Here is a 27,803-nt window from a genome sequence, read left to right as displayed (position 1 = left end):
GGGTCATGAGGAATGTGAGACTGTTGAATTGCTCAGCCGGCCTACTCCTGTTCGTAATTCTCCTGGTCTTAACCTTCACTGGGCTGCCTCCAACGCCAGTACATCTTTCCTGACATTTGATGGTCTATGCCTCTTGATGCCTGTGTCTCTCCAATATGCACGAGTTGGTGTCAGGGGGTAGAAATGTGCGTGGTGAGATGATGGAAATGGTTCTTCGTTTTATTACAGCGTGTGATTATATTCTGCGAGGAGGGAGAGAGATTGAAATTGTCAATCAAAGCCTTTGGGTGGGAGGGGTGCGAGAGAGTGCGTCTGGCAGTGAATGGAGCGACCGCTAATGGTGGGAAGGGTTTTGGGAGGTGAGGTAGTGCTGAGACTGTCGATCAATGCAGCAGCTGGGGGAAGAGGGATGATGTCAGTGTCTGATTCCGGTTTACGCAGCGGTAACTTGCAGTCTAAGCAAAGACAGAGTTAGAGCTGGTCTCCCTAGTGCGAAAAGAAGCCTCAGCCACTGAGAGCAGCGGTGTTATGGACAGTGACGACGATAATGTGGAGGAGACGGTAGAAGGTGAGGGGGGTGAGGGGGTGAGGGGGGTGTTCCAGAGAAAGGGTTTGATGCCTCATCTCCCTAAAACAAGCCGGGCAGCAGGGAGGGACAGTGCAGCGCGGATATATTCGGCCCAAAACCGCCCGTCTCGAGAGAGGTGGCTTTTATTTAGTGCGTTTAACCCATGCGTCGAAAAATCAGTCAGTGAATGTACCTTTTTAAGAAAAATGTTTTGTAAAAGTTTTTTTGCTCTGAGGCTTTGTTGACGAAATGCAAATTTAATTCGTCAAGATAAAGCCCAGTGTTAGTTTTCTTTGTTGAAGTACGTCGAAATTCTATTCTGACTTACCGGGGAATGGAATGGATTTTTTTTATAAACAAAAAGTGAATCGTTTTAAAAGACAATGTGCTACTTTAGCGGTTATGTAACGTGGATTATTGTGATGCAGGCAGTCCCTCAGAGGAGAACAATGAAAGCACCACTACTGTGGTGGTAGACTGAGGCTGTGTGTTTATAATTTGTTGCATATTTACAATCTGAAACAGAGCCTGGAAACTTTTCTCTCCCTTTCTCCATCTCCCCCCCCCCCCCCCCCCGTACCTTTTATAAACAATGTAATCTTTACTTCACGGTGAAGTCTTCGAGGGGAGGTCATTGTCGATGGTAACAATTTGCTGTACGATTTTATTTTCTGTCTAACAATGATTATTTAAGAATTGAGAAATAAAGCTTTCCCCCTCCCCACCCCACCCCACTGTTAATGCCACACGCAACAGTGAGGAAATGAAAAAGCCGTTTCTCCCCCATCGCGACATTTCAGCTGTTGTGTTCACTCATAATAAATAACCCAGTCGGGGGTTGGGGGGAAAAAAGTCACCTCCAAACTGGGTTTCGCACAGTCCTTAAGTCGAAGCCTCCCTTTTGACTTTGTGAACAGAATTCCTGCTTGATACTTAGTCAGCAGATGTGTGTCATATATTGCAGTAATTTGCATTGTTTTTTTCTTTTGGATTTAAGATGATGCATTTTACGTGTGTGTGTGCTGAGGTTCAGTAAGTTTAAAGTGTTCCTATTGTAGGTCCCCTGGATGAAGATAACGAGCCACATGGGTTCTGTAAAGTTACCTATTCTTCAGGTGACAGATTTGAAGGGCATTTTGTGCATGGTGAGAAGAATGGTCACGGGAAGTTCTATTTTTTTGATGGCAGGTAAAAAAAATCAAAGTCCATCAATTTGAAGCTTTATTACTTGTTTAGATATATTTGCTCTGTCAGAGGGGTTTTTCTCTTGATCTGAGTTAGGATTTCTTTGACTGTAATTTGGAATGTGTATAATGGTACCTTTTACTGGGAAAAAGGGTGGCCTTGTTCAACCATTTGCTGTTGCACTTAGTCTATAAATCAGAAGTTTATTGACACTATCAATGCTGGTGATTCAAATTTCATATGGACGTTTCATTTCTATTGATTTTATAAAGTATATTTGGCAGTGTGTGCTTGTTGCAGTTTGTTTCTACAAACTGCTCCTTTGCAACATTACCCAGATTGAAAATGATGTATATTATGCTTTGCTCACTTTTTGATGGCATCATGAGTGTAGTTTGTAACAACTAAATTACAAATTTTCAGTTGTGCAGGGAGATTTCCTGTTTTCCCTTTATTCTCTTTAGGTTTTCATAATTATCTTTTTAAGAGTCGGGAGGAAATGGAGAGGGATGGATGTTTTTGTCAGTGATGACAGTACTGCCTTGCCAGCAGAAAGTTTGTTTGTATCATGAAGACGCTATCCTCATACATAAATGCGTATGCAGCTGAATTGTGAAATAATTGTGGGTACATTACAAACAATGCATTTTGTCTCGGTAGAACAGCAAGGACAAGAATTATAGAATGATGCCAGCTCAGTAACTATTTATGGAACTGTTATACGGGGAGGAAAGTAAATCTTTACAGTTGCTGTGTAAGGGAGAAAAATAATGACCTAAGTAACTAAAATTTAAGCATACAAAATTTTATTTCAACAAATAAATTCAGTTCAAAGATTCATTAAGAAATTGTGGTCTTTTGAAATCACATTTAATATCTTTGTCAATATATATTTATTAATTTGATGAAAACATCACATTTTGCTATGATTTTTGATTTGTAATTTTTCCATATAAAAATAGTTCCTATTCATTGTGTAAAATGAGATATAACTAGGGGATGTGTATTCTGGTGTTCACTTGCTTGCAGGTCATTCCAAATGGTTTCTCCATCTGAAAACTTTTTGTCAAGAACCGAACATTCTATGTTTCCAAGGTTTTTTTTTTGAAAGAAAATCAAAGAATACCAGACCCTAGTAACATTATTAAATATTTCATTTAAGCTTTTATAACTTTAGCCTTTTCTGAAAGCACAACTTGTAACTGGGGTCGGTATATTTCGTGGATAATGGGAACGGCAGATGCTGGAGAATCCAAGATAACAAAGTGTGGAGCTGGATGAACACAGCAGGCCAAGCAGCATCTCAGGAGCACAAAAGCTGACATTTCGGGCCTAGACCCTTCATCAGAAAGGGGGGATGGGGAGAAGGATCCAAAATAAATAGGGAGAGGCGGACCGAAGATGGACAGAGGAGAAGATAGATGGAGAGGAGACAGACAAGTTAAAGGGGCGGGGAAGGAACCTGTAGAGGTCAGCATAGGTGGAGAGGTGGGGAGGACGGACAGAGGACTGACCTATCCCCTCCCCACCCACACTCTATTTCGTGATGCGGTTTAAGCATTTGAAGTGTCTGATTTCCTAGCTGCATTGATTTGAGTATTTTTCTTTAGCTGCAAGCTTCCTTTGATCATTGGAAAAAAGGACACATTTCCAAAGTTTTATTGAGGTAATCAAATGAGTATGAGGTATGGTTATGAGACAAGGGAAAATATATATTATGCTAATTGTACTCTTGGTTCTGTGTTCCAAAAAACACAATAACCATAAAATGCTGAAAATACATCTCAACACTAATGTCAATTATCTCATCTGAGATGTTATATTTTAAACAATGTCAGAACTAAGCAATTACACCTGTGAAACTGATTCTAAATTCTAACAGATAAATGAGGAGAAATAGACATGTAGTTGAGAAAGTGAGACAGGCAAAATGAAGTAATTACAAGGAAAGATGGGCAGTTCATTCTAATTTTATTTACTCACATTTAAAAAGAAAATGAGCAAACAAACCTTCTTCCCTTCCTCCTTTTTAAAGAAAGGAGGAAGAATAAAGGGAACTACTTGCCACCTGCTTTTGGGACAGGACCATTGAAGTAATTAATCTAGTGCAGTCATAGTTGTCAGTCTTTTCACATCTTACTGTTCAGTGTCGGTTGGAAGCAAAATAATGTATGGTGTAGGGTTTCCAACTGATTCAACTGCATCAGTTTCCCTTGTGTTATTAATAGCTCCTAGTGTTCCAGTTGGAATTGGAATTTGGGAACAAGTGTTGTCATGTTTGTGGCAAAGAAGCATATATCTGCAATCAGTCTGATAACTGGGGACATGGGTTTTCAGATGCACTATTTCTAGAATATTCCATTCCAAGTTAGAGAGAGTGGCGTGATAACTTTTTTTTTTCCTCCAGATATTTCATTTCTTTCTTCAGATGTAAGACAGAAGCAAATGTACTAGTTAACTTGCAGCATTATTATGTAGGGAAGTACTTGTGGTGTGATCTTGGATCAATCTCTTGGTATTGATACTTTTAAAATATATTTGTGTATTATTATGTTATTCTTGGGTCTTTACAACTTGAGCAGTAAGGAATTTCAAACTAAAACTTAAAAACAAAATCAAAGATGCTGGAAATCAGAAAGAAAACCAGAAATTGCTGGGATAACCCAGCAGGTCTTATGGCATCTGTGGAGAGAAAGCAGAGTTAACGTTTCAGAAGGAGGGTCACTGGTCCTGAAACATTAAACTTTTTGCTTTTTCACGACAGATGGGGCTGCCAGGCCTGCTGAGTTATCTCTCAATTTCTGTGTTGTTTTTTCAGGAATTTAGACCATAAGACACAAGGCCATTTATCCCATTGAGTCCACTCGGCCATTTAATCATGGCTGATGGGCATTTCAACTCCACTTACCCGCACTCTCCCCGTAGCCCTTAATTCCTTGCGAGATCAAGAAGTTATCAATCTCTGCCTTGAAGACATTTAACATCCCGGCCTCCACTGCGCTCTGTGGCAATGAATTCCACAGGCCAGCAACTCTGGCTAAAGAAATGTCTCCTCATTTCCATTCTAAGTTTACCCTCTCTCTAATTCTAAGGCTGTACCCACGGTCCTAGTCTCCCTGTCTAACGGAAACAACCTCCCTGCATCCACCCTTTCTAAGCCATGCATTATCTTGTATGTTTCTATTCGATCTCCCCTCAACCTTCTAGACTCTAATGCAATCCCAGGTTTTACAGAACAACACATTGATGCTTTAAAAAATTGTTGTTCAACTCAAAGGAGCAGATATGATTTGGAAATTGGGATCATAATTGACAATGAAAGTCTTTGAACTAAAAGCTAAGTAATGTAACTGCTAAAAATATGAAACAAAGTAACACTGAAGGCACCGAGCAAATCAAATAGCATTAATTGCGAAAACGTGTCAGCTGACTTTAAAGGTATAGACCCTTCCTTTTAGAACTGAAATGTACTAATGTGTTGCAGTTCAATAGTAAGTGTAAAATTAGGTACAAACAAACTTGTCTGGAGGAAAAACATGAAAAAAACCAATAGGCTCAGATAATTTAGTTAAAATGTTGAAGTGATGTGTCCAGGCTTTGTGAAACTTGAGATAAATTAAGGAAATGAGACACACACACAAAAAACGCTTGCATTTATATCTCAAAATGATTTACAGCAATTACATTTGAAGTTTATTTGCTGCTGTAATGTAGGAAATATGGCAGTTAATGTTATAAAACAGGCCCCACTAATTGTAATGAGGTAATGATTTTTTTTGTTGTTCTCTTATAGAGCAAAAGGGAATTTTTAGGATATAAAATCCATTTCTGGGATGTGGGCGTTGCTGGCAGGCCAGCTTTTCCTGTCCATCCCTAGTTGCCCTTGAGATGGTGGTGAGCTGCCTCCTTATACTGTTGCAACCCACCTGCTGTGGATTGACCCACAATGCCATTAGGGAGGGAATTCCAGGAGTTTGATTTGTGATAGTGAAGGAACAGTGATGTATTTCCATGTCAGCATGGTCAGTGGCTTGGAGGGGATCTTGAGGGTGAAGGTGCTGCTCTTGTCCTTCTAGATGGAAGTGATCATGGGTTTGGAAGGTGCTGTCTGAGGATGTTTGATTTTCTGCAGTGCATATTGTAGATAGTAGCAGCGATGTATACAGAGTGTCAGTTATGGAGGGAGTGGATGTTTGTGGACTGCTTTCTCCTGGATGGTGTCAAGCTTCTTGTGTTGATTGGGCTGCACCCATCTAGGCAAGTGGGGAGTATTGCATCACACTCCTGACTTGTTCCTTCTGGATGCTGGACAGGCTGAGGAGTCAGTAGTTGAGTTACTTACTGTATTCCTAGGTTCTGACCTGTTCTTGTAGCCACTGTTAATGTGGTGAGTCTAGTTGAACTTCTGATCAGTGACAACCTCCAGGATGTTGATAGTGGGGTATTCAGTGATGGCAACACTGTTGAATGCCAAGGGGCAGTGGTTAGATTGCCTCTTATTGGTAATGGTTATAGCCTGGCTTTTGTGTGGCACAAATGTTACTTGCCATTTGACAGCTCAAGCCTGAATATTGTCCAGATCTTGTTGCATTTGAACTAGGACTGCGTCAATGTGTGAAGAGTTGCGAATGATGCTGTACATTGTGCAATTGTTGGTGAACATCCCCACTTCTGGCCTTTATGATGGAGGGATCCTTGTGACGTTGTAAAAGTATGTTATGTAATTCATCTTTATATGTTCCATGAAGTCTAGTAATCAGCTTCTTTCAATACGATAGATGAAGGGTTTCTCTACACATGTTAGTACGGGTTAAATGTACTACTTTTATTTGTATTTTCATGTGATTACAGCCGTAGGTGTTTTACATCATCTAACCTCTTGGTCTAAATAGCAGGAGGGTCTTGAGTGTGGCCTTTTGTGATTGAACCTTTGCAGTGGTTACCACATGTCCCCTGCCGCAAGAAGTGGGGGAGGCTGTTTGCAGATGGGCTGGCACCAGGAAGCATATTCAAAGTGAAATCCAGCCAGCAAAGAGGTTGATTTGGTTTGTGGAGTTGTGACCAGCTGTCGATAAGTATGCAGTTAGAACCTGGAAGCTGAACAACATGTGGGTGTGAATATCATTGCCAGAAGATTTTGGACCTCTGGAAAGGGAGATGGTGTGTCTCTTTGCAGTAGGAAATACTGAAAGCCACCAATTGCTTTAGACAGAGACTTTAAAATTTGTTAGCTACTCGCCTGTGCTGTCTGTGAAGAACTGAAGAGAACCAAGAGGAAACAAACTGAGGGACAGCATTCATGGTAAACAAAAGGGCCATCTCAGCTAAACCCTGTGGACAAAAGCCATTGAACTGATTCCCAGTTTTTTTTTCCTCCTTCCACCATACACACTTTTTTTGTGTGTACACATAGCGGGAGTTTCATGAAGAGGTTAGAGTTTTTGAGGAGAATCGAATGTTGACAGACTATAGTTGCTTGCCTGTAGCTAGAAACTACTTGTTTGTCACAGTCATTCTTTTTAACTACAAAAATCTAGCCCATATAGTATTTCCCAGGTTCGAAATAAACAGATAACTGGAGGATATTTTTAGTACGTTGGTAAAATCTTTGTCTTTTTGTGATGACTCCAAGAATAGCGGGGCTTAGTATCATGCTTGCTACCCCAGTGAGGCATAACAAGTGTCCCACAGATTGCTGAGCCCAAGACTGGACACTAACGTAGCTTTAGTGTTTCTTGCATTAAGTGTGGGGGTGCGCACGTTCGGTGTAAAGGGATCTGGAGCAAGGGCTGGAGATTTGGCTTCCAGTGACAGCACCCCTCTTTCCCCATTTATACCCCCCAGCTATGGGGTGATTTCTGTTTGCTCTTGCCTAGTTTGCATCATAAAAACGCAGGATCTTTGACTGAGAAGGGCAGATAATCAGGCTAATGGCTTTTAACAGGCCTTAAGGGCCTTAACTGGTGGCAGGTCAGGAAGATCAACCATGAACTTTTGTGCACAAAAATTGATTGCAGAGGAAGTGTGCTCATATTTTGTACAAAACCCACCTGATTGCTTGCTCCTACCGTCACCCATGGTGGGATATTATCTCACCCTTTATTATCTCTGCCACAATAAATAAATGCCCATACTTCCCTGTACCCGCGAGAGAGGTTTTTATGCTTCACTCAAACTAAACTGGATTCAATAAGTAATGATGATGTACTCATGAATAAAGCAAAACCAATGTAATGTGAATTACCTGAGTGAAATTTAATGTGGAAAAGGCTCAAACCACCTTTGTGCTGTCAGTAAGTCGATTAATGGCAAAGGAGAGTTTTGTCCATAGTGGAGTCATCCTTTTAGGACTCTTGTGGAATAGCGATTGCTTTACTTTAGAGCCAGAAGGCTCAGGTTCAAGTCCCACCCCTCCCTCCAGAGATTTGTCATAATGTGACTGAATAGATTTGTTCTAAAAATCTACAGAGCCTTGTTACTTGATCAGGAAGCACTGTAATGGCCCACGTATGCATGCTGCATTTGTCGGCTTATAATGGGGTTTCACCACTGAAAAGCATCACCCTAACCACAATCAAATGGGCTTTCAGTGCACATGTTAAAGTTTAATAGTATTGCGTGGGAAATGAGAAACAAGAGTGGGAGTGGTACGTCATTCTGGTTCTGCCATTGGGAAGGGAGTGTCATTTTGGTGCAATATTGTCAGTGGATCTCACTTAGAAACTTATTTTGTCTTCTATTCCTTCATTTGTGTGAATACAGAAGCTCGAAGTAGGATATTGTTCCTTTTGACTATTTCTACTGTGTTGTTATGTAATTACAGTGTGTTGTGTTAGTTGACTGTGAAAGCTGTCAACATCTGAAACTAAGATAACAAAGTGTGAAGCTGGATGAACACAGCAGGCCCAGCAGCATCTCAGGAGCACAAAAACTGACGTTTCAGGCCTAGACCCTTCATCAGAGAGGGGGATGGTGAGAGGGTTCTGGAATAAATAGGGAGAGAGGAGGAGGCAGACCGAAGATGGAGAGATAGGGAGGGAATAGGTCAGTCCAGGGAGGACGGACAGGTCAAGGAGGCGGGATGAGGTTAGTAGGTAGGAAATGGAGGTGCGGCTTGAGGTGGGAGGAGGGTATCGGTGAGAGGAAGAACAGATTAGGGAGGCGGGGACAAGCTGAGCTGGTTTTGGGATGCGGTTGGGGGAGGGGACGAGCTGGGCAGAAGCCAACCTCGTCCTCACCCTCAACAACTTCTCTTTCGCTTCCTCCCACTTCCTACAGACTAAGGGGGTGGCCATGGGTACCTGCATGGGCCCAAGCAATGCCTCCCTCTTTGTAGGTTACGTGGAACAGTCCCTCTTCCGCACCTACGCAGGCCCCAAACCCCTCCGCTTTCTCCATTACACTGATGACTGTATCGGTGCCGCCTCTTGTTCCCCAGAGGAGCTCGAACAGTTCATCCACTTCACCCACACCTTCCACCCCAACCTCAAGTTCATCTGGGCCATCTCCAGCACATCCCTCACCTTCCTGGACCTCTCAGTCTCCATCTCAGGCAACCAGCTTGTAACTGATGTCCATTTCAAGTCCACCGACTCCCACAGCTACCTAGAATACACCTCCTCCCACCCATTGTGTCATCTCTGTGACTCCCTTGTCTGCTCCACACTCCCCTCCAACCCCACCACACCCGGCACCTTCCCCTGCAACCACAGGAAGTGCTACACTTGCCCCCACACCACCTCCCTCACCCCCATCCCAGGCCCCAAGATGACTTTTCATATTATGCAGATGTTCACCTGCACGTTTGCCAATGTGGTATACTGTATCCACTGTGCCCGGTGTGGCTTCCTCTACATTGGGGAAACCAAGCGGAAGCTTGGGGACCACTTTGCAGAACAACTGCACCTCCCAGTCGCAAACCATTTTAACTCCCCCTCCCTTTCCTTAGACGACATGTCCATCACGGGCCTCCTGCAGTGCCACAATGATGCCAACTGAAGTTTGCAGGAACAGCAACTCATATTCTGCTTGGGAACCCTGCAGTCCAATGGTATCAATATGGACTTCTCAAGCTTCAAAATCTCCCCTTTCCCCACTGCATCCCAAAACCAGCCCAGCTTGTCCCCGCCTCCCTAAGCTGTTCTTCCCCTCACCTATCCCCTCCTCCCACCTCATGCCGCACCTCCATTTCCTACCTACTAACTTCATCCCACCTCCTTCACCTGTCTGCCCTCCCTACCTCCCCACCTATACTCTCCTCTCCACCTATCTTCTTTTCTCTCCATCTTCGGTCCGCCTCTCCCTCTCTCCGTATTTATTCCAGAACCTGCTCACCATCCCCCTCTCTGACGAAGGATCTCGGCCTGAAACGTCAGTTTTTGTGCTCCTGAGATGCTGCTTGGCCTGCTGTGTTCATCCAGCCCCACACTTTGTTATCTTGGATTCTCCATTATCTGCGTTCCCATTATCTCTTAACATCTGAAACTACTCCAATTCACACCTGACAGCGATTTGGTGCATTTATTTCCAGCAGGGGTTTTTACCTTGACCCAGTCTGGCACAGAGCTCTGAAGTTAACGCGGATTGATTGAGTTTAGCTAACTCAACACTAGTATGGTTTTGCTGAACTTTCAGGCTTAGTATCAAATGCTCAGCATTCCCCTCCTAAAATATGATGGAAGGGCACATTTTGCAATCTGCAAAGTACCAAGAGATGGACGTACCAAATCATTGGCAGCAGACTGGCCTGTACTTTAATAATGATGTAGTACCTTTTAACATAGGGAGGGGTAAAAATCTGTGAATTTCCGTTTATACTTTCCATCAGGGGTCAGTTTGTAACTGCATACAGTATGAGGATCATGGCTGTTTGTGGCACAGTGGTAGTTGCTTTGCCTGTAGGCCAGAAGATCTGGATTCAAATATTACCTGCCCTGGAAATGTGTTTCAATGTTTCCAAACAATAGGTTAGTTAAAGATCCCTAAAATGAAAGGGTATAATGTAATCATGACAAAGGGAACTGCAGATGCTGGAGAATCCAAGATAATGAAATGAACCCAGCAGCATCTCAGGAGCACAAAAGCTGACGTTTCGGGCCTAGACCCTTCATCAGAGAGCGCTGATGAAGGGTCTAGGCCCGAAACGTCAGCTTTTGTGCTCCTGAGATGCTGCTGGGCCGGCTGTGTTCATCCAGCCTCACATTTCATTATCTTGAGTACAATGTAATGCTTTCTTTGCTGCAATAGTCTTGCATTCTGAGCTGAAGTATGAGGAATTGGCACACTGAACAATGTATAGAGGTATTTATTGTGAAATTTGCCTTTTAGGGAGGAAGCAAGAAAATTCTTGGTGCTGAATGAGACGTTTCTCTAAATTGTGTAGGTTTGGTGGTCAGGACACAGAATTCCAAGAATATTTTTGTGAAATTATGGAATAACTTACAAGTGTGAGGGTTGCCTTATTTCTAATCAGCTGTAGCACCCAGTTATGGATTTCAGGCTGTCCTTGTAGCCTCCATTTCTTTGTGTAGTTACTATTTTGTCAAAGTGATGGCACATCCTGCAACCTTGCAGCTACATACACTTTCCCAGCATCCCTTTTTTTTTAAAAGCTGGTTTGAGGAAGAATTGTTAATGTGACCATAGTGTGTCTTGAATGCTGAACTTTGCACGACACTTGGGTTTGAACTGTGTTGTCTTGCTTTTAAGTTAGAAGTTGTGAAGAGAGATAGTGAATACCTGATTTATCACGCAATTTCTGTATGATCTGAGATTGACACGGGAGAAATTTTAACAAGAAACCCTTCAAAGTTTTGAGTGGCCGTTCTAGCACTTTTGGCAAGTAACAGAAGAAAAATCTGTTGCTGTGGAGAAACCTAGGAGTGCTTGTGTTAAAGACTAAGGATGATTTTAAGGGTTCAGTTTCTGCTCAAAAGTGAGAGAGAATAATAGGTGGGACTCTGGAAGATTTAGGCAACTGGAATCATTGTTATGCCTTGCTGGTGGTCAGTGGATTTGGAAAACTTGGGCAGTTTGGAAAGATTGTGAAAGGATTCTGGCAATGTTGACCCAGCATGACTGGTAGAGGTGAACCTTTGCTGGAAAGCTGAGAGTTTCTTTGAGACTTTTTTAAATGCTATATGTTTTTCCGAAACATGGAGTGCAGGGAGTGTTTTCTAAGTCATAGTTCAGTTATCTTAGTGCAAAACTTAACTGACGTTTCAAATTAACAAAGGTTACCTGTTAATTAATGTTTGCCCTATGTTGAGTTTAGTCTTAATCTGTTCCAGTAAAAGTCTTGAAATGTGAAATCTTGCTGTTCAGCTATCAGTTAGTTATAACTTCTTTTAAAAAAAATAAACAAATTTATCTGTATCGGGGTCGTAACAGCCGGTCATGTGTTCCTGGAGTGAAAGTGAGAAGCAAATAATTCTCTGTAAAACTTAAATCCCTTTGCCTTCCTTCCAGTCCCTAGTAATTGTGACATTCTGTGCTCTAATGTAAATGGAGTGCAAGAATCCACTGAGACATGTACATACTGTTACTGGAAGAAGAAATTAATGATTTTAAGTGGCGAAGAAGCTGATTATTGCTAGAGACCAGTGATGTGGTGTCTCACTTGCTTGACCTTATTAACTTTACCAGCTGCTGAGATAGATCAGGGTCCAGAAATAGTTGCAAATTACCCTTCTGCCAATTGGAAAGTCCTCTCTTTCCTTTCCCTGTTAAGGCCTAATCAAGCAGCAACTCCATGTGATGAGTACCACATTGCAGTATGTTATCCAGCTGATTGGAGGAAAAGGTCAGTCAGTTTTGGTTGATCTCTGCTATCAATAAGGCTAGCACAGAATCAAACTGGATCTACGTATGCAGTAATGTTCAGTGTTTACTTTTGAGCTGGTATTGGTACAGTCTCTACATCTGATACTTAGCTGGGGATAAAATTGCATTCCTGCTGGTTTTGCAGATTTGTCACTACTGCATATCAACCACATTTTTCATCTTCATAGAGCAATCTTACCTTTTGGTATTGTAACTTCTTCAAAAATTAAGAAAATTAAAAGTGGCAAGAGGATTAGAAGTTAGAAAAACATGCTTTATTTCAATATTAAGTTTATTGCCTCTGTCATTCCCGTGGACTGGAGATTGGATCCAGTGTGCAGTTTAGACTAAAGCACTTACTTCATTAGTGTTAATCTGTTTCACTTCCTATTAATGAATCATTGTTTTTGTTTGTATATTTACCTGCTCTCACAATTTTCTAAGTTATAACTGAGTTCATGTTTAATTGGACATATTTAGCTTTGCTTTCTAAAAAAAAATGCAAACAAATCCAACCAGTGCAGTACATCATTCAGTCATTTTGATAATGTGAAAATCTCGCAACAAAATTACTTGTAACTCAGATGAATATTTGGGAACCTTTTTCAGTTTTGCTTGTAGGCAAAACCAATTAAGTGACTTGTTTGGGGGGGGAATGTGTAACATCATGTATCCCTTTTACTATTTAGCACACTGGAGGGGAACTGCATTGATGATGCTTTACAAGGACAAGCTGTGTACACCTATGAGGATGGCAGTACCCTCCATGGTACCTACATTGATGGAGAACTGAATGGCATAGCTGAGGAATATGATTCGGAGGGACATTTAACCTTCAGGGGTCAATACCGGGATAATGTCCGATGGGGTGTTTGCTGGATGTACTTTGCGGTAAGCTTCAGTCGCTGGAGAAAGCCACAGTTTTCAAAGCCTAACTTTCACACTAATTGGAAGGACTTTTTGATCCCAGCCTCTCGGAAATTGCTTTAATTGGGCTCAGTGCACCTACTTAATTTCCTGAACATAATATGCACTTTTTACTTTCATGAATAAAAAGTCAATTTATTTTATTGCCCTACAAAATGTGCACCCAAACCTTTGCAAAGCTTTGCAAAGTGACCCTTTAGCAACAAAGGTAATGAGCAAACCCAATCAAGGTAGAGCATTGAACATATTTGCATTGTTTTTAAAAACAAGACACCAAAAAAAATTCTTGGCAGAAAGCACTCTGTTGAAATGGACAATTCAGTTGTGTCTAGATCAGAAAGAAATGTATTTTGTGCTCGCTGTCCTATTAAATAGAGTAATCAGGCAAAATAAATTATGTTGAATTAAAATGTGGATATGTAAAGTTAAAGCCATTGCCTAAAGGGTACGTTTCCATCTCTTTATCGAATGCTGGGCGCTCGTGTCTATGGATTGTTTTGAAAATAGCACATGACACCATAATGTGCACTTCTTAATAAACAGAGGTTCTCAACCTGTGACTCCTTTTGCAGTTGCTGGACAATCCCTTTTTGGTTGCGAGCAGTGAGGCAGCAATGTTGATTGTGAAGCAGAGAATTGGGCTGGGGTGCAACTTCCTTTCTTTTTCACAAACAGTTCATCAGTGGAACAGTTTTCTTGGTGCCCTTGATTACACCTTACAGATTGGCTGATCAGGGGTCTCTTGTGGGCATCTTTGTTATTCATGGTGCAGCTTTGTATGCTGAGGCCACATTACAATTGCTTGTAAGTCCTCCAAATCTCTGTGGACAAAACCATTGGCCCCTACGTAACAACATCCCTGAAACATATTCACAATTCTTTCTCTTCCAACCACCATCTCCCTCCACAAAAAACACCAAAAAAAAGACAGCGTTGTATCAATTTTCAAGCATTAAATTCTGTTCATTGTGGGGTTGGGGGGGAAGAGAAGAAGTTTAAGAAGTTTCATGAGTTTGTAAATATCCTGGCTGCAAAACCATCTGTTTTGTTACCATGTGCGTTATTTGCCCTAGCTTCAAGACCAACTTTAGTTATCCACCATGTTCAGAAAAGTGTAGTAGATTAGGGAGAAAGAAATTTCTATTTGGGCATTGCCCCAACTTTCTGACTCAGGCTGATGTGCAGCCACCTGAGCCATAGTTGATATTTGGTGAAGGTGCAGAAAGCTGGCAAAACAAAGGTTGGGTTTATTACAAGTTGCTTTGTATTTGAGTTTTCATGGCCATACACACAAGTGCGCAGTGTTCGCTACTGTGTTCAGAAATTGCCTCAGAATGACATCCATTTTGCTGCTGTAACTTTCCCAGCATTGCAGAAACCCCCCTTTTGCAGGGATATAGTCCTCTTCCATATGGTTTCAAAGTGAGAGCAGTTCTGAGGAAATGCACAGCCTATATTCCCAGGATTTTTGAATGAAAATGCATGGTGCAAACATTGCACCTGTGAACATTGTGTGATGTGAATCAAGTGATGTGTTATCTTTTTGTGACAGGATGGAGGCTGCCTTGTAGGAGAGGTAAATGAAGATGGAGAGATGACTGGTGATAAAATAGCTTATGTATATCCTGAGGGCAAAATAGCCTTGCTTGGGAAATTTGTTGATGGGGAACTTATTGAAGGACACCTGGCAACACTCAAGTGTGTATCTGAAGGGAAACCCCAGTTTGAGCTGGTACCAGATGGTAAGTAGTAGTGATTTTTATCATTACACAATTTCATTGCATAATGCACACCTCTGTTTTCAATTATCTTTTACATTTTGAGAAAATTGAATGAATGTTTTGCTTAAAGGTTAAAAGGATGGATGGTGTATTAAGTCCCCATGTCTGTGTGGGTTTCCTCCCACAGTCCAAAGATATGCAGGGTAGATGGATTGGCCATAAATTTCCCAAAGTGTCTAGGGATGTTTAGGTTAGGTGGCTTAGACGTGGGAAATGCAGGGATAGGGGAACGGGTCTGGGTGGGATGCTCTTTGGAGTGGTGGTGTGGACTTGTTGGGCCGAATAGCCTGTTTCCACATTGTAGGGATTCTGTGAAGCTAACAAGTGTCATGTTGTAAACTTAGAAGTATTTTTAAATTTTGAATATGACAGTATGTTAAGGCATATAAGTAGTGTATAATTCCCTTGTTGGCACCTGTAGAGAGAAACTGAGCAAAAATATCCAATGGGTTATAGTGAAAAGTCATTCAACCAGAAGCATTAACTTTGTTTCTGCCTCCACAGAGCTGCTCAGTACATCCAGCACTTCTTGATTTTAATTTCAAATTTCCTGCATCTGCAGTACTTTCCATGATTTTTAATATAGAATCTCTGCAGTGGGGAGCCATCTGGAAAAACATCCCACCCATACCCACCCCTCTACCCTATGCCTGTCACCCTGCATTCCCCATGAATAATCCACCTAATCTGCACATCCCTGGACACTGCAGGCAATTTAGCACGGCCAATCCGTATAACCTGCACATCTTTGGACAGTGGGAGGAAACCGGAACACCCCGAGGAAACCCACGTAGATATGGGGAGAAGGTACAAACTCCACACACAGTCGCCTGAGGGTGGAATCAAATCCATGAAACTGAGAGGCAGCAATGTTAACCACTAAGTCACTGTGCCACCCATTTAATATTGTTTTCCAATCTCTGCAATAAAGTGATTTAGGCAAGGTGATAAGAATTTATGGAAGAGAGGAAGATCAGTCAATTGAGTCTCTTATACTGGTAACGTAATGGGACTGATGGAGAGTGTGCGTGGGGAATACATTGTCTTTAAGTGGGTTTAAGTTCTGGTGGGAAGGAATCAATGATTTCACCTCTGGGAATGATCATAACAGTTTTCCCATTTCCACTTAATACAAGGGAATTTAGACAAAGTGGAACTATAAATTAAATTTAAATAATGATAGTGAAGTAATTTACAAATAGTAACAGAGCCACTAAGAGATGCACATAATCAATTCATGGATGATGACATTCAAATGCAGGAATACGAAGTTACTTCCTTTAATTCAGTATTTACTAATGGACATAACATTATATATCTTAGCAATGATTTCATGCCAGTTAGTTTATATTTCCCTGGACTTGCTGTACACAGAAAATACTTCAATTAATTGAGGCATTTCTGTGGGACTAAGGTAGAAACAGAAATGAAAACAAACTTAAAATCCTAAACTTTTGATTACGCGTTGGTTATCCTTGAGTTTTAATGTTTCCTGGGGTTGGTGTCTGTGAGTATACTTAAGTTTGATTGGTTACTCACCCTGAATGATGAAATGACATGCAGGACTCTGGAGATTCCCTTACTTTCTGCCAGATTGAAATAACAGCAGCTGAAAGGAACTGCAGAGATTTCTGAATTTCGGTAGCTATCTTCAAGGTCAATGGTGAGCACCATCACTTCGCTGTCTACAAAACCATGACCATTGTGTGGTTGTATGAAGTTTTATAGACCAGACCCCCTCAATATTTTAAGAAGGTAGCCTAGACCCTAACTTTTTCTTCTTTCAAAGGCAATTGTGAAGTGCTGTGTTCCAGATGCAGTTTAGCTGTTCAAACAACTTGACATCAAGCAAAACAATTCATTCAAACACTTGTTAAAATACAACAGAAGAAAGAAGAACTTTGAATAACTTAACTCCGTTATTCCGTTAAGTTTTCCAATGGATACAATAACAATTATTAAATGTTCAATATAGTAACATCCCATAAACACTCTTGGCAAGAAAGGCAAATTCAAAAACAGATTTTCTTTCTCCCTGCTGCTGTATTGCCTGTGAGAGAAAATATCAAGCAAAAACTTAGTAGCAGCCGGGGGATGTTTACTGCAACTTCCAACCCTGTTGAGACTCCAACATCAACTGCTGAATCTAAAAGGTAAAAACTTAAAAACTAGAAATTCTGACCTGTGAGAGTTGGCCAAACTCGTGCAGGCTGCTTATATTGTTCCCACTTCTTTTAAAAATACTACCCAAGTCCCCTTAAACTGTTTGTTATCACAGACTGCTCAACTCTTGTTCAGTCTCTCTCTCTCTCAAAATAAAGAAGGACAAAATACATCTCCTTAACGCCATCACAACATCACACAAAGCTTTCTATTGGTCTCAGGAGAAACTGAATGCTATTTTTTAAAACCGCATGTGAGATCCTAGCCTTTAAAAGTACAGCCATAGAGTGCAGTGCAAATAAGTCATGCTGAGCATTTATAAGATAATGTTTGATGTATTATGTTTGATTTTGGCCACTACATCTTAATATTTAAGCAGCCTTGGAAGGGGTACAAATGAGATTTACTTAAATATACCAGAGACAGTGTTTCATTTGTAGTGAGACAAGAGAACTTGGGTAGTGAGGTTGTTGGCTTGTTCTCGTTTGACGTTTCGTCACCATGCTAGTTGACAACATCAGTGGAGAGTCCGATGGATGTTATTCTACACTGCTTGGAATTTATACTGTTTGGTCTGTTACAGTGAGTAGTGTCATTTCTGGTTTTGATCTGTATGGGTTTGTATATGGGATCCAGTTCTATATGTTGATTGCATTATGGGTGGAGAACCATGCTTCTAGGGATTCCCGTGCGTGTCTAGTTACACTTGGGTTACTGTGGTTAACTTGTCCCAGCTAAACTGGTGGCCTTCATTGTCTGAGTGTACTGACATTAAGGAGAGTTCATTGTGCCATTTTGCTGCTACTGGATGTTCGTGTATTCTGATGGCTAGTTTCTTTCCTGTCAGTCCGGTGTGATGTTTAATAGTAGAATAACATTGGTTCATCGGAGGTTCCACTGATGATATTACCAGCATGATGATGAAATGTCTGAATGAGAACAAGTCAGCAACCTCACCCACAACCCAAGCTACAGATCTTTGCCAAAACTTAAATTGGGTGTTTCAAGAGACTTCAAAATCATGCAACACTTTTGATAGAGTACATACAGAGAAACTGTTCCCAGTGACAAAGCTTTGGAGTATTTAGACTTAAGGTAATTTGTGAATGAACCAGAGGTCATATGAAGACATTTTTTAATTAAAATGTGCAGTGATTTGTTATGATCTGGAATATATTGACTGGCAGATTGGTGAAACCAGACTCAGTGTCTTTTCTCTTTCTAAAAAAGGGACATGGAACGCACTTAAAAGGAAAATAATTTACAGAGCCTAACAGAGAGGAAGCAAGGAATTAATTTAATCTTGTTCTTAGTGCCAGTACAGAGGCCTCCTTTGCGTCTTCCTATAATTGCAGGCTAAACAGGAGACCAAGAATCATAGCCAGTCTGACTCTCCTTACTGAATGTTGATCGTTTGTATAACAGGATTGCAAGGAGCTGCATAGAATCACTTCAATCTATAGCAATTTTAAATCTTTCAATGTTTTATTCATACAATTTATCTCACGTGAAAGACTGAACAGAACTATTTTGAGTGTAATCCTCCTTCATTTAAACTTTGGATTATAATCAACTGATGATGTTAGTGGAACAGAAGTATGTTGCATCGTATTCAAAGTAAAATGGCAAGCCACGAACACACACCTGCCCAGTATGAAAGATTGTGAACAATTACATTACCTTGAATGCCAGGAGGTATCCCTCGCTTAAATCCATTTTCATTTCCCATATAGATATATTGTATTTCTTACATTGGTATAGGAACCAGAATTTACAAACTGTCCTGAATTGAAAAGCTGTAACTTTAATAAGAACAAAGTGTTGTGATTGTATAGTATCTTTAACTTGATTAAACATCCCCTGTGCTTTACAAGAATATAATCAAACAATATGTACTGCAGGACTGGTGACCAAAAACTTGACCCAAGCGAAGGTTTTAAGAAGTGTCTTCTAAAGGATGTTGGGACAGGATTAACAAAATAATATGAAGGGCAGCAGGCTGGTTCAGTGGTGAGCACTGCTGCCTCACAGCACCCAGGGATCCGGATTCGATTTCCACCCTCGGGCGACTGTCGGTTTGGAGTTTGCATGTTCTCCCTAAGTCTGTGTGGGTTTCCTCTGGTATCCTCCCACAGTCCAAAGATGTGCATGCTAGGTGGATTGGCATGCTAAATTGCCCATAGTGTTCAGGGATGTGTAGATTAGGTGGGTTATAGGGTGATGGATCTGGGTGGGATGCTCTGAGGGTTTATGAGGGCTTGTTGGGCTGAAAGCCCTGTTTCCACACTGTTGGGATTCTATGATTCTAAGTGTGGGATCAGACAGATGAATGGTCAATGGAAGATGGTAGAGCAGTGGAATACTGATGCCTGAGGATTGTAGTGCTGGAAGAGGTTACAGTTTGGCAGGTTGAGACCATAGAACAATTTGGAAATCAAGGTATTGCTGATTCAGGAGCCACTGTGGGTCCGCAGGTAAAGGGTGAAATGAAGAGCTGTGTAGTAGGGTATGGACAGCCGAAGTTTAAATGAGATTTAGTCTGCAGAGGGTGATTGTTAACAATCTTTCATACTGGTTAACCTGTGTATTCATAGTTTGTCATGTTACTCTGAAAGTGATGGAGTATACTTGTGATCCATCAACAACTTCAGTTGATTTTATTCAAAATTAAACACTAAAGGATTGTTATTCTCAAAATAATTCTGCTCATCTTTCAACAACGAGGAGATAACAGGACTTGTTGATTCTGAGGACGCGTGCCATTCTGATAAGGATGTATGTTTAAAGCCAATAAGTATTTTTATTACTTGTGTGGACTATATAAGAAATATTGCCTAAACTATTAAATCTAATATCCCCCTTTCTCCACAACAGGTCCAGTTTACACTTTCGACAAGTCCAGCTCTTTTTGCATTTCTACAAATTGCCTCCTGCCTGACCCATATGAAAGTGAAAGGTTGTTTAAATTTATTCCTTCCATAAGCTAGCTTTTTTATTTTTACATAGAGAAATTACTAACTGTTGAAGAAAACACACTTTTCTATCTAGTAGTGATATAGCTTTCAGTATGAAATAACTGCTCTGGTCGTGAAAATGGAAGTATAATGAATTCAAAAGATTAAAGAAATAGCAACGGAGGTACTTTAGATTCATTTTTGGTCTTGAACTGGAGCATGCACACCAACCAGGAGGGCGGGGGTTACAAGATGGACTTGAATTTGAGTCTCATTAACATGGAGTGAATCACTGACCATAGCATCAGCATCTGCAGCTCAGGCATTTTTATAAAGATCAGTGTCTAACCAGCTGTGGTCCAAACTAAGTCATGGGAGAATAAAATGGACAATAGCTGATCCCAGACTGGAGTTGTTTGCAACTACTTGGAAACATTTGTGCTCCTCCTGGCTCTGCATCAGACTTAAAATGGAACTTGCCTTTTAATCATTGGCCACTCATGAGAATGTGTCCATGCCTGGAAAGCCTGAACAGAACAGGCCTCATCTTTCCCTTGCTTAGGGCAGGCCAGATTTCTTAAGGTACCCTATCTAGGCATTTATCCCTTCACTAGCAGTAGGTGGAGTAGTGCAGTGAAGTCTATTGCCTGTTTTAGACAGTCACCCCAAATGCCTTAACAACTCTGATCTTGGGATTGATGCCTCTCAAGTTGTCCCCATTGCCAGGATCTCTGTCTCTGAAACTGGCCATCATTGTCTAACTTAAAAGATGGGCACAACAAAATACAGTATTCAACCCCAAACATTGGAAATACACATCAACATCCGAAGAGAGTCAGATCTTCACTCAAGATTAACTAATCTTTTTCTTTTTAGATGTAAATAGATACCCCGTACACTTCAGCACTTTTTTTATTTCAGAATTTGGATTTTCCCTGAGTGTAGGCAGTTTTGTCTCTTTTTTTTTTTACAAATTTCTTTTGACTGTCTTTGAGATGTAATTTTTTTAAAATAAGTTTGTATATTGCAAGTAATGGGTTAGCTTCACTCCAGTTCAATTTTTACATTGTGCTTAATGAGGAACTCAATCAGCTTCTTACTAAACATGCTCAAATTCCAGACTGACATTTTGTGACAAATTAATTTTATCCCAACCTTTTGATTAATGATCTGGAATAACAGCCACTTTTTCTTGTTGGATTAACAATAGTTAATTATGTTTTACTTTTTAATAAGTACTCAATATTTTAACACACTTGTAAATTCTAACAATGTATAAAAATTGTCTTTCAAAATGATCTTGCTTGAAGCAGTAATAATCGTTAAAGGTCATTTAAGTTTATGAATTTGAGTACATTCTGCAAAGAAAATGTCTTCGATCTCTCTTTGATCTGTCAGGATGAGCTGATGATTATTTTGTAAAGTGACTGAGTTAGATCTTCGTCTTCACCTGGACATTGAGCATTGCCTGGGCAGAATGCAAAAAGCAATATCAGGCAGGGAGGACTGCACAACTCTTTTTTTTGGTACTTGTTGAACTTCATTCATTTCAATGGATGGAAAATTGGACAGATTGTTACTGACATGAAATGATCACTGATTTTTCTGTCTTCACTCAAGTGATGCTTAAAGGCTAGGTAATGTTTTTAAAACAAAAATACCTAACCTGAACCCATGTGATGAATAAATGGAAACTGCTGGAAAAGTTCAGCAGGTCTGGCAGCATCTGTGAAGAGAAACCTTAAGGCTGATTTCTCTTCACATATGCGCAGACCTGCTGAGTCTTTCCAGCAATTTCTGTTTTTGTTTGATTTTATAGCATCTGCAATCCTTTTGGTTTTTTTGATGAATAAATGGACAAGGCATAACACGGTGCTACTTTCAGCAACATTTCATGGGTCAGAAATACTGGATTCATTTGTTAATTACCATTCCATAACTTCAGTACTTCCGACTAACAAGGTAGTTGGGAGAAACATTCAGATTCCCATTAATTGGTAAAGATACAAGGCCTAGAATGTAAACTGTCTTCTGAATTGAAACAATAAGCAATGTTGAGGTAAAATGAGAAATGATGCCAAATTATTGTGGTCACAATCGTGGTGGTTCACTTTGTGATCGTGTTGAAGGGGTGATTATTACAACACCCTAACAGCGTCCATGGGTAGTGAAACCACTGTAGCACCTGACATCATTGTCCTAATGTATATGAAATCAACATATAAAATCTCTAATAAAAACCGAAAGAAATATGGATGCTGTAAATCGGAGGCAAAAATAGAAATTGGATATTATGAACTAGAGAGAAAGTGTTTTCATCAAATTCATTGGTAAGTGTAACTTCGGGGTACTTAAGCCAGGAGAAGTGGATGTTCTCTGTCTTGATGAACAGTGTTACAGCAAAGTAAGAGATCCCAATACTGAAGTTTAAGATGAGGTAACATGGCTATGCTTTTGTCAGAACTCTCCCTTGGCTGCAAACTTTTCCATATAGTGTTGGTTGCAAAGGCAAGGTCTCTAGCAAAGTTAGTTATATTTCTTATCCATTTGTAAAAATAAATTGGTCAAGATCAACAAGCTAACTGCTTTTCATTGCACAAAGCAAATGCCTAGCTCACCTTTAAATATATTGCAGCGATTGCATGTTTGATCTAAGGACACGTATAAATGTTTCTTATTTCTCCTAAATTAGGGTATATGTTACTGAATCTCTTATTCCACATGCTGGGGAAGGTCTGTATGCAAAAGTAGCAGCTGGACCTGACACAGTCATGGCTTTCTACAATGGAATACGGTTAACACATGAAGAGGTGAGAGCCGCAATTCCAAAGTAAAATTTAGTGGTCAGAGACTGGAGACAAGTCAGGTTGTTTGAAAGAAAATCATTTGGTTGTATTTTCTTTCCAGGTAGATTCTAGAGATTGGTCACTCAATGGGAGCACTATATCATTGGATGGCGATACTGTGCTTGATGTTCCTGAACCATACAACAGTACAGAACACTACTGTGCTACATTGGGGCACAAAGCAAATCACTCCTTTACTCCCAATTCCACTTATGCCACGTAAGTGTTTTTTTGTTACAGGTGGTTATAGGGGTAGTACTTTTGAAAGTCAAGGAAGTTGGTTGGATTCTATTTTTTTTCTTGACTGAGATGGCCAGTGCTAACACACATGTTATGAAAATGTCATCTACTTGTCAACCAAATTCTCAAACTAATGCATTTTGTCAAAGACCACAAGTACAGAATTTTAGAAATCGGTCCTCCATTCTTGGGTGAGTGAGCGAGGTCGGAGGAAAAAGTTTAAGGTCACAATTTCCTGTGCATGATCGTCCCTAACTTCTAGCTGGGCAGAGCATGCCTTACAAGAGCCATGGGTAACCTGCTCATTCAGATAGAGGTCCTAATGATGATGGTGGATATCTTATTCAAATGGGACCCATTCATCCTCCCTCCAGTTGTTTCATGCTTTTGGTCTTACCAGTGGTCCATTAAGGAGAAAGTTAATAAACATGCACAAAAATGTGTGGAAGATTTTGGCAAAGACTTCTCTGGGATCCAAAGATGTACAGCTGGCCCAGGGCCATGTGCATCACTCTTTGCCTCCCCAAGGTCTATCGTCAGACCTGCTTGGATTGTGAGATGGTTAATACTCCCAGGGCCTGATGAGCCTTCACTGGATCAGCCCTTGGGCTGACATTGGGGTTGCATTGCATGTTTGACAGTGCCTGTTCCATGCTGGGAGCCAGTACCCCACAAATTTCTTCCCTTCTTATGTAGGACATAGAGCATCAGTTTCTCAGTTTCACAAATTACATTCAAAAGGTGATTCATTGTTTACTGAGTTAGGGGCGTGTTCAGGTTCTAGAGAAGGTGGAAACACAATAAATTAGGTGTTGACATCAACAGAAAATAATGAAACAGTAGTCATTTCTTTTATGTTTTTAAAATATTACTTAATGTAAGGTGCTGCCAGGCGTAGATTCATATAGCACAGAAAAGGCTGTTCTGAGCCATCATGTCTGCATCGACCTAACTACCATTGAAGGTGTACTAATTCTACTTTACTGCACTTGTCCCATATCCTTGAATGTTGTTTCAAGGGCTCATCCAAATATTCTTTTAAAGGTTGTAAGGTTTCTGCCCTCCACTACCTTTTTGTGGGCAATGCATGCTAGATTCCCACCATGGGCTGAGTGAAGAGGTTTTTTTCTAAAATCCCCTCTGAATCTCCCGCCCCTTAAACCTAAAACGATGCCCCTTTGTGATTTACCATTCACCCAAGGGGAACAGGTGCTCCCCCCTCACCCCATCCATGCCCCTTGTAATTTTAGACACCTCAGTCACAACCCTTCACCCTTCTTTGCTCTAAAGAAAACAATCCAAGACTATGCAGTCTTGCCTTGCAGCTCAGTTGCTCCATCCCAGGCAACACCCTGGTCAATGTCCTCTGTACCCCTTCTAGTGCTATCACATCCTGTAGTGAGGTGACCAGAGCTGCATACAGTCCTCCCAGCTGTTGCCAACGCACTCTACAACTCCAACGTTACCTCTTTGCTGTTATACTTAATGGCATGACTGCTGAAGCAAGCATCCCATATGCTGTCTTAACTATTCTATTCATGTGCTCAGCCGACTTCAGGGATCTGTGAATAATTATCCCCATGATCCCTCCTCTTCTAGGCTACTCTTGTGTCCTACCATTCATGAAATACTCCCTCATCTTGTTTCTTATTCCAAAGTGCATTACCTTACACTTATCAGGGTTAAATACAATCTGCCACTGCTCTGCCTGTCTGACCAAATTGTCTATCTTCCAGTAACCTACAACCATCTTCTTCACTTAACTACTCCACCAATCTTGGTACCATCTGCACCCCAACCATGTTTTCATTGATATCACTGTGTATATAGCAAATACAAAGGGTCCTGGGACTGATTGTGAAAAGAAAACAACATTGAGAATGCCAAATTTAAAAGTCCCAACACAATTTAAAATCTGTTAATTCTCACTTGAATAGTGTGCATTTAGCTGATGTATGTTGCTTGTGCATCTTCCTGGCATTTGGCATTGATGCTGCAATTCTGATGCTATGAAAGAAAGCATCTGATTCTTAATTTCTTTTCAGTTCTATTGGCCTGGAAAAAGGAAATCATGGTCTAACATACAGCATACTTGAATTCAACACTTTTTTAAAAGTTATTTTTTGTCATATCTTTGAAACATTTTCTGTCAAGGTTTATTCATCCTCGATTTGGACATATTAAAAGCATTCGCACCATCCAGGCAGTACAGAAAGATGAAGAACTTACAGTTGCTTATGGATACGATCACTATTCTGCAGGCAAGGGTGGTCCAGAAGCTCCTGATTGGTACAAGCTTGAACTGCAGGCCTTCCAACATGTTCAACAGAAATGAAAGTTATACAGCTTTCGCTTTTAAGCAGGTAGCAAAAGCAGAAGAAGCTATGCACTAAAGCTACGTGGAACTGCCAGATCATGATCTTTAAAATGCTCTGTTCTAAAAATTATCATTTGCCTTGTATATAAAATATTCAAGGTTAAATTTATTTGCAAAATACAATATATAAGGCACTTGAACAAGTAGATATACATTTGCATTAGCATATGGAAGTTTATGTAGCAGTAAACACTATTAACCTATTAATTGTATGGTGTAGCTTGTCCGACGCAGCTGTTTAAACATGTGCTTTCTAAAGTGGCTCGTGGATTGCTAGATACTCATCAGCTGTTTTTATTGTTTCAAATCAACATAATCTGTTCTACTGTTTAGGCAAGTCTAACTCTACACATACTGTTTATGGGTTTATAGTGTTCACCTCTTAAATGTCCAGATACTACTAATTACAGCTGTTTCATTTCTGGCTGATTTGATTATAACTATTGACCATAAAATTAGCATAATTTGGTGTTGTAACTGGGTTTCAGTGAAAGTTAATACAGGCTAGTTGTAATTTTTTGTACCCTGTCCACTTTAATTGCAAATAACACTTAGCACAATTCGACTGATTTTTGTCCTCTGAAATTGTTTGGAGAAAGCATTTTAAGTTGCATATCAGTATCACTAGGATGAAGTTATTTATGGATTTTGCAGATAGCTAAATGATGATTTTAAGCATTTGTTCAATAATGATCATGTGCATTAGTTGGCATTATCATGCTGTGTCATCTGCAAAGTATTTAATACAGCAGTTGACAACAATGTTGCGCTGTAGTCTTCAGATTCAACAGCTTGACTCATGCTGATTGGCATGAACTTCTTAATAAGATGCAAGATTCCCACCTTACATTTTCTGTAGTTTGTTTCACAACACTGAGTAAACAAAGCCAGCAAGTGAAGAGATTCAGCATAATCCAAATAGAAGAGTCTTGTGTTAATGTGACAACATTGTTTCAAGGAACATTTAACAATGCTTCAGGTATAGAGCTATAACTATGGCCTCGCGCAAGCATTTTTCTCCTAAAGAACAGTAGCACAAACCTAAAATTCTGTGTTTCAGTACAATATTTTTTCTTTCTTGAAAGCTTGACTAGTTAAACTCTATTTTGTAACTGGCGGTTGCAGCCTTATTAAATTGCATAGTTTTGGTAATGTAACTGAAAAACAAAGCTTAAGTGGTGAGAGTATGAGAGATTGGATTGGCTCCAGAAGCTTACAGATTCTCCTCTAGTCTTCTGATTTGTGTGTTTCTTCTTTCAGTGTGTTAAACTAAAGTGTGTGCATTTTTATAAGAATGTCTGTCTGGGTGAGCATGAGAACTGTTTCGGTTGACAGGAGTGGGAAAACATTTTATAATGTTTTGATTTTGACAAAATGAATTATGTTGTAACCAATATGAAGCTGATAACTTGGTACAGGTCAAGAAAATTTGTTTTCTAATGGTGATTTAAACAAAAATGTGGTAAACTGTGAATAAATGGATTTTTTACCATAAAGATAGAAATATGTGGAGAAGAACAAATCATGGCTCTAATTGATTTTTTTAAAGAAAAATGTATGTCATTATTTCAGTGCATGGTTTGTTTTCAAATATGAAATATGTTCAGAGTCTCAACTTTTCGTCATTCTTTTCATTCAGATGAGCCTCGTTTCATGGAGGGTGGGTTACTGTATTTCAGAATAAAAGTAATGGATATTTTGATCATTTTACAGCATCGTAGTGCTGTATCCATCACTAATGGCGTTTGTGGACTTGTCAACATACCAAACAGCAAAACCTGTTGCAGAAGTTCTGCATTGCTGAGTGAATTCATATTATAGCAGTAGGTTGTCAGTGGTAATAAATGCTCCAAGCTTACAACTGACTGGATTGTTCACTATTTTCATTGTGTAAAATTTTGATCCTGTGATCTGCTTTATAAGTAAGTTTCAAGGTGGATT

General features: G+C 40.3%; 1 protein-coding gene across 1 annotated transcript; it reads left to right on the top strand.

Moving 5' to 3' along the window:
• Positions 1-381: 381 nt before the first annotated feature.
• On the top strand, positions 382-27,572 carry setd7 (SET domain containing 7, histone lysine methyltransferase). Its single transcript, XM_048538643.2, has 8 exons — positions 382-568; positions 1,627-1,756; positions 13,264-13,465; positions 15,054-15,243; positions 20,320-20,401; positions 23,092-23,209; positions 23,307-23,464; positions 25,640-27,572. The coding sequence occupies exons 1-8, from the start codon at positions 529-531 to the stop codon at positions 25,818-25,820; spliced, it is 1,101 nt and encodes a 366-aa protein (XP_048394600.1). The 5' UTR covers positions 382-528; the 3' UTR covers positions 25,821-27,572.
• The last annotated feature ends 231 nt before the right edge of the window (positions 27,573-27,803 follow it).

This window comes from Stegostoma tigrinum, chromosome 1 (assembly GCF_030684315.1).
Source record: "Stegostoma tigrinum isolate sSteTig4 chromosome 1, sSteTig4.hap1, whole genome shotgun sequence".
Lineage (NCBI taxonomy): Eukaryota > Metazoa > Chordata > Chondrichthyes > Orectolobiformes > Stegostomatidae > Stegostoma > Stegostoma tigrinum.
Note: the sequence above shows the minus strand (reverse complement) of the source record. Positions and strands in the feature narration are given on the sequence as shown.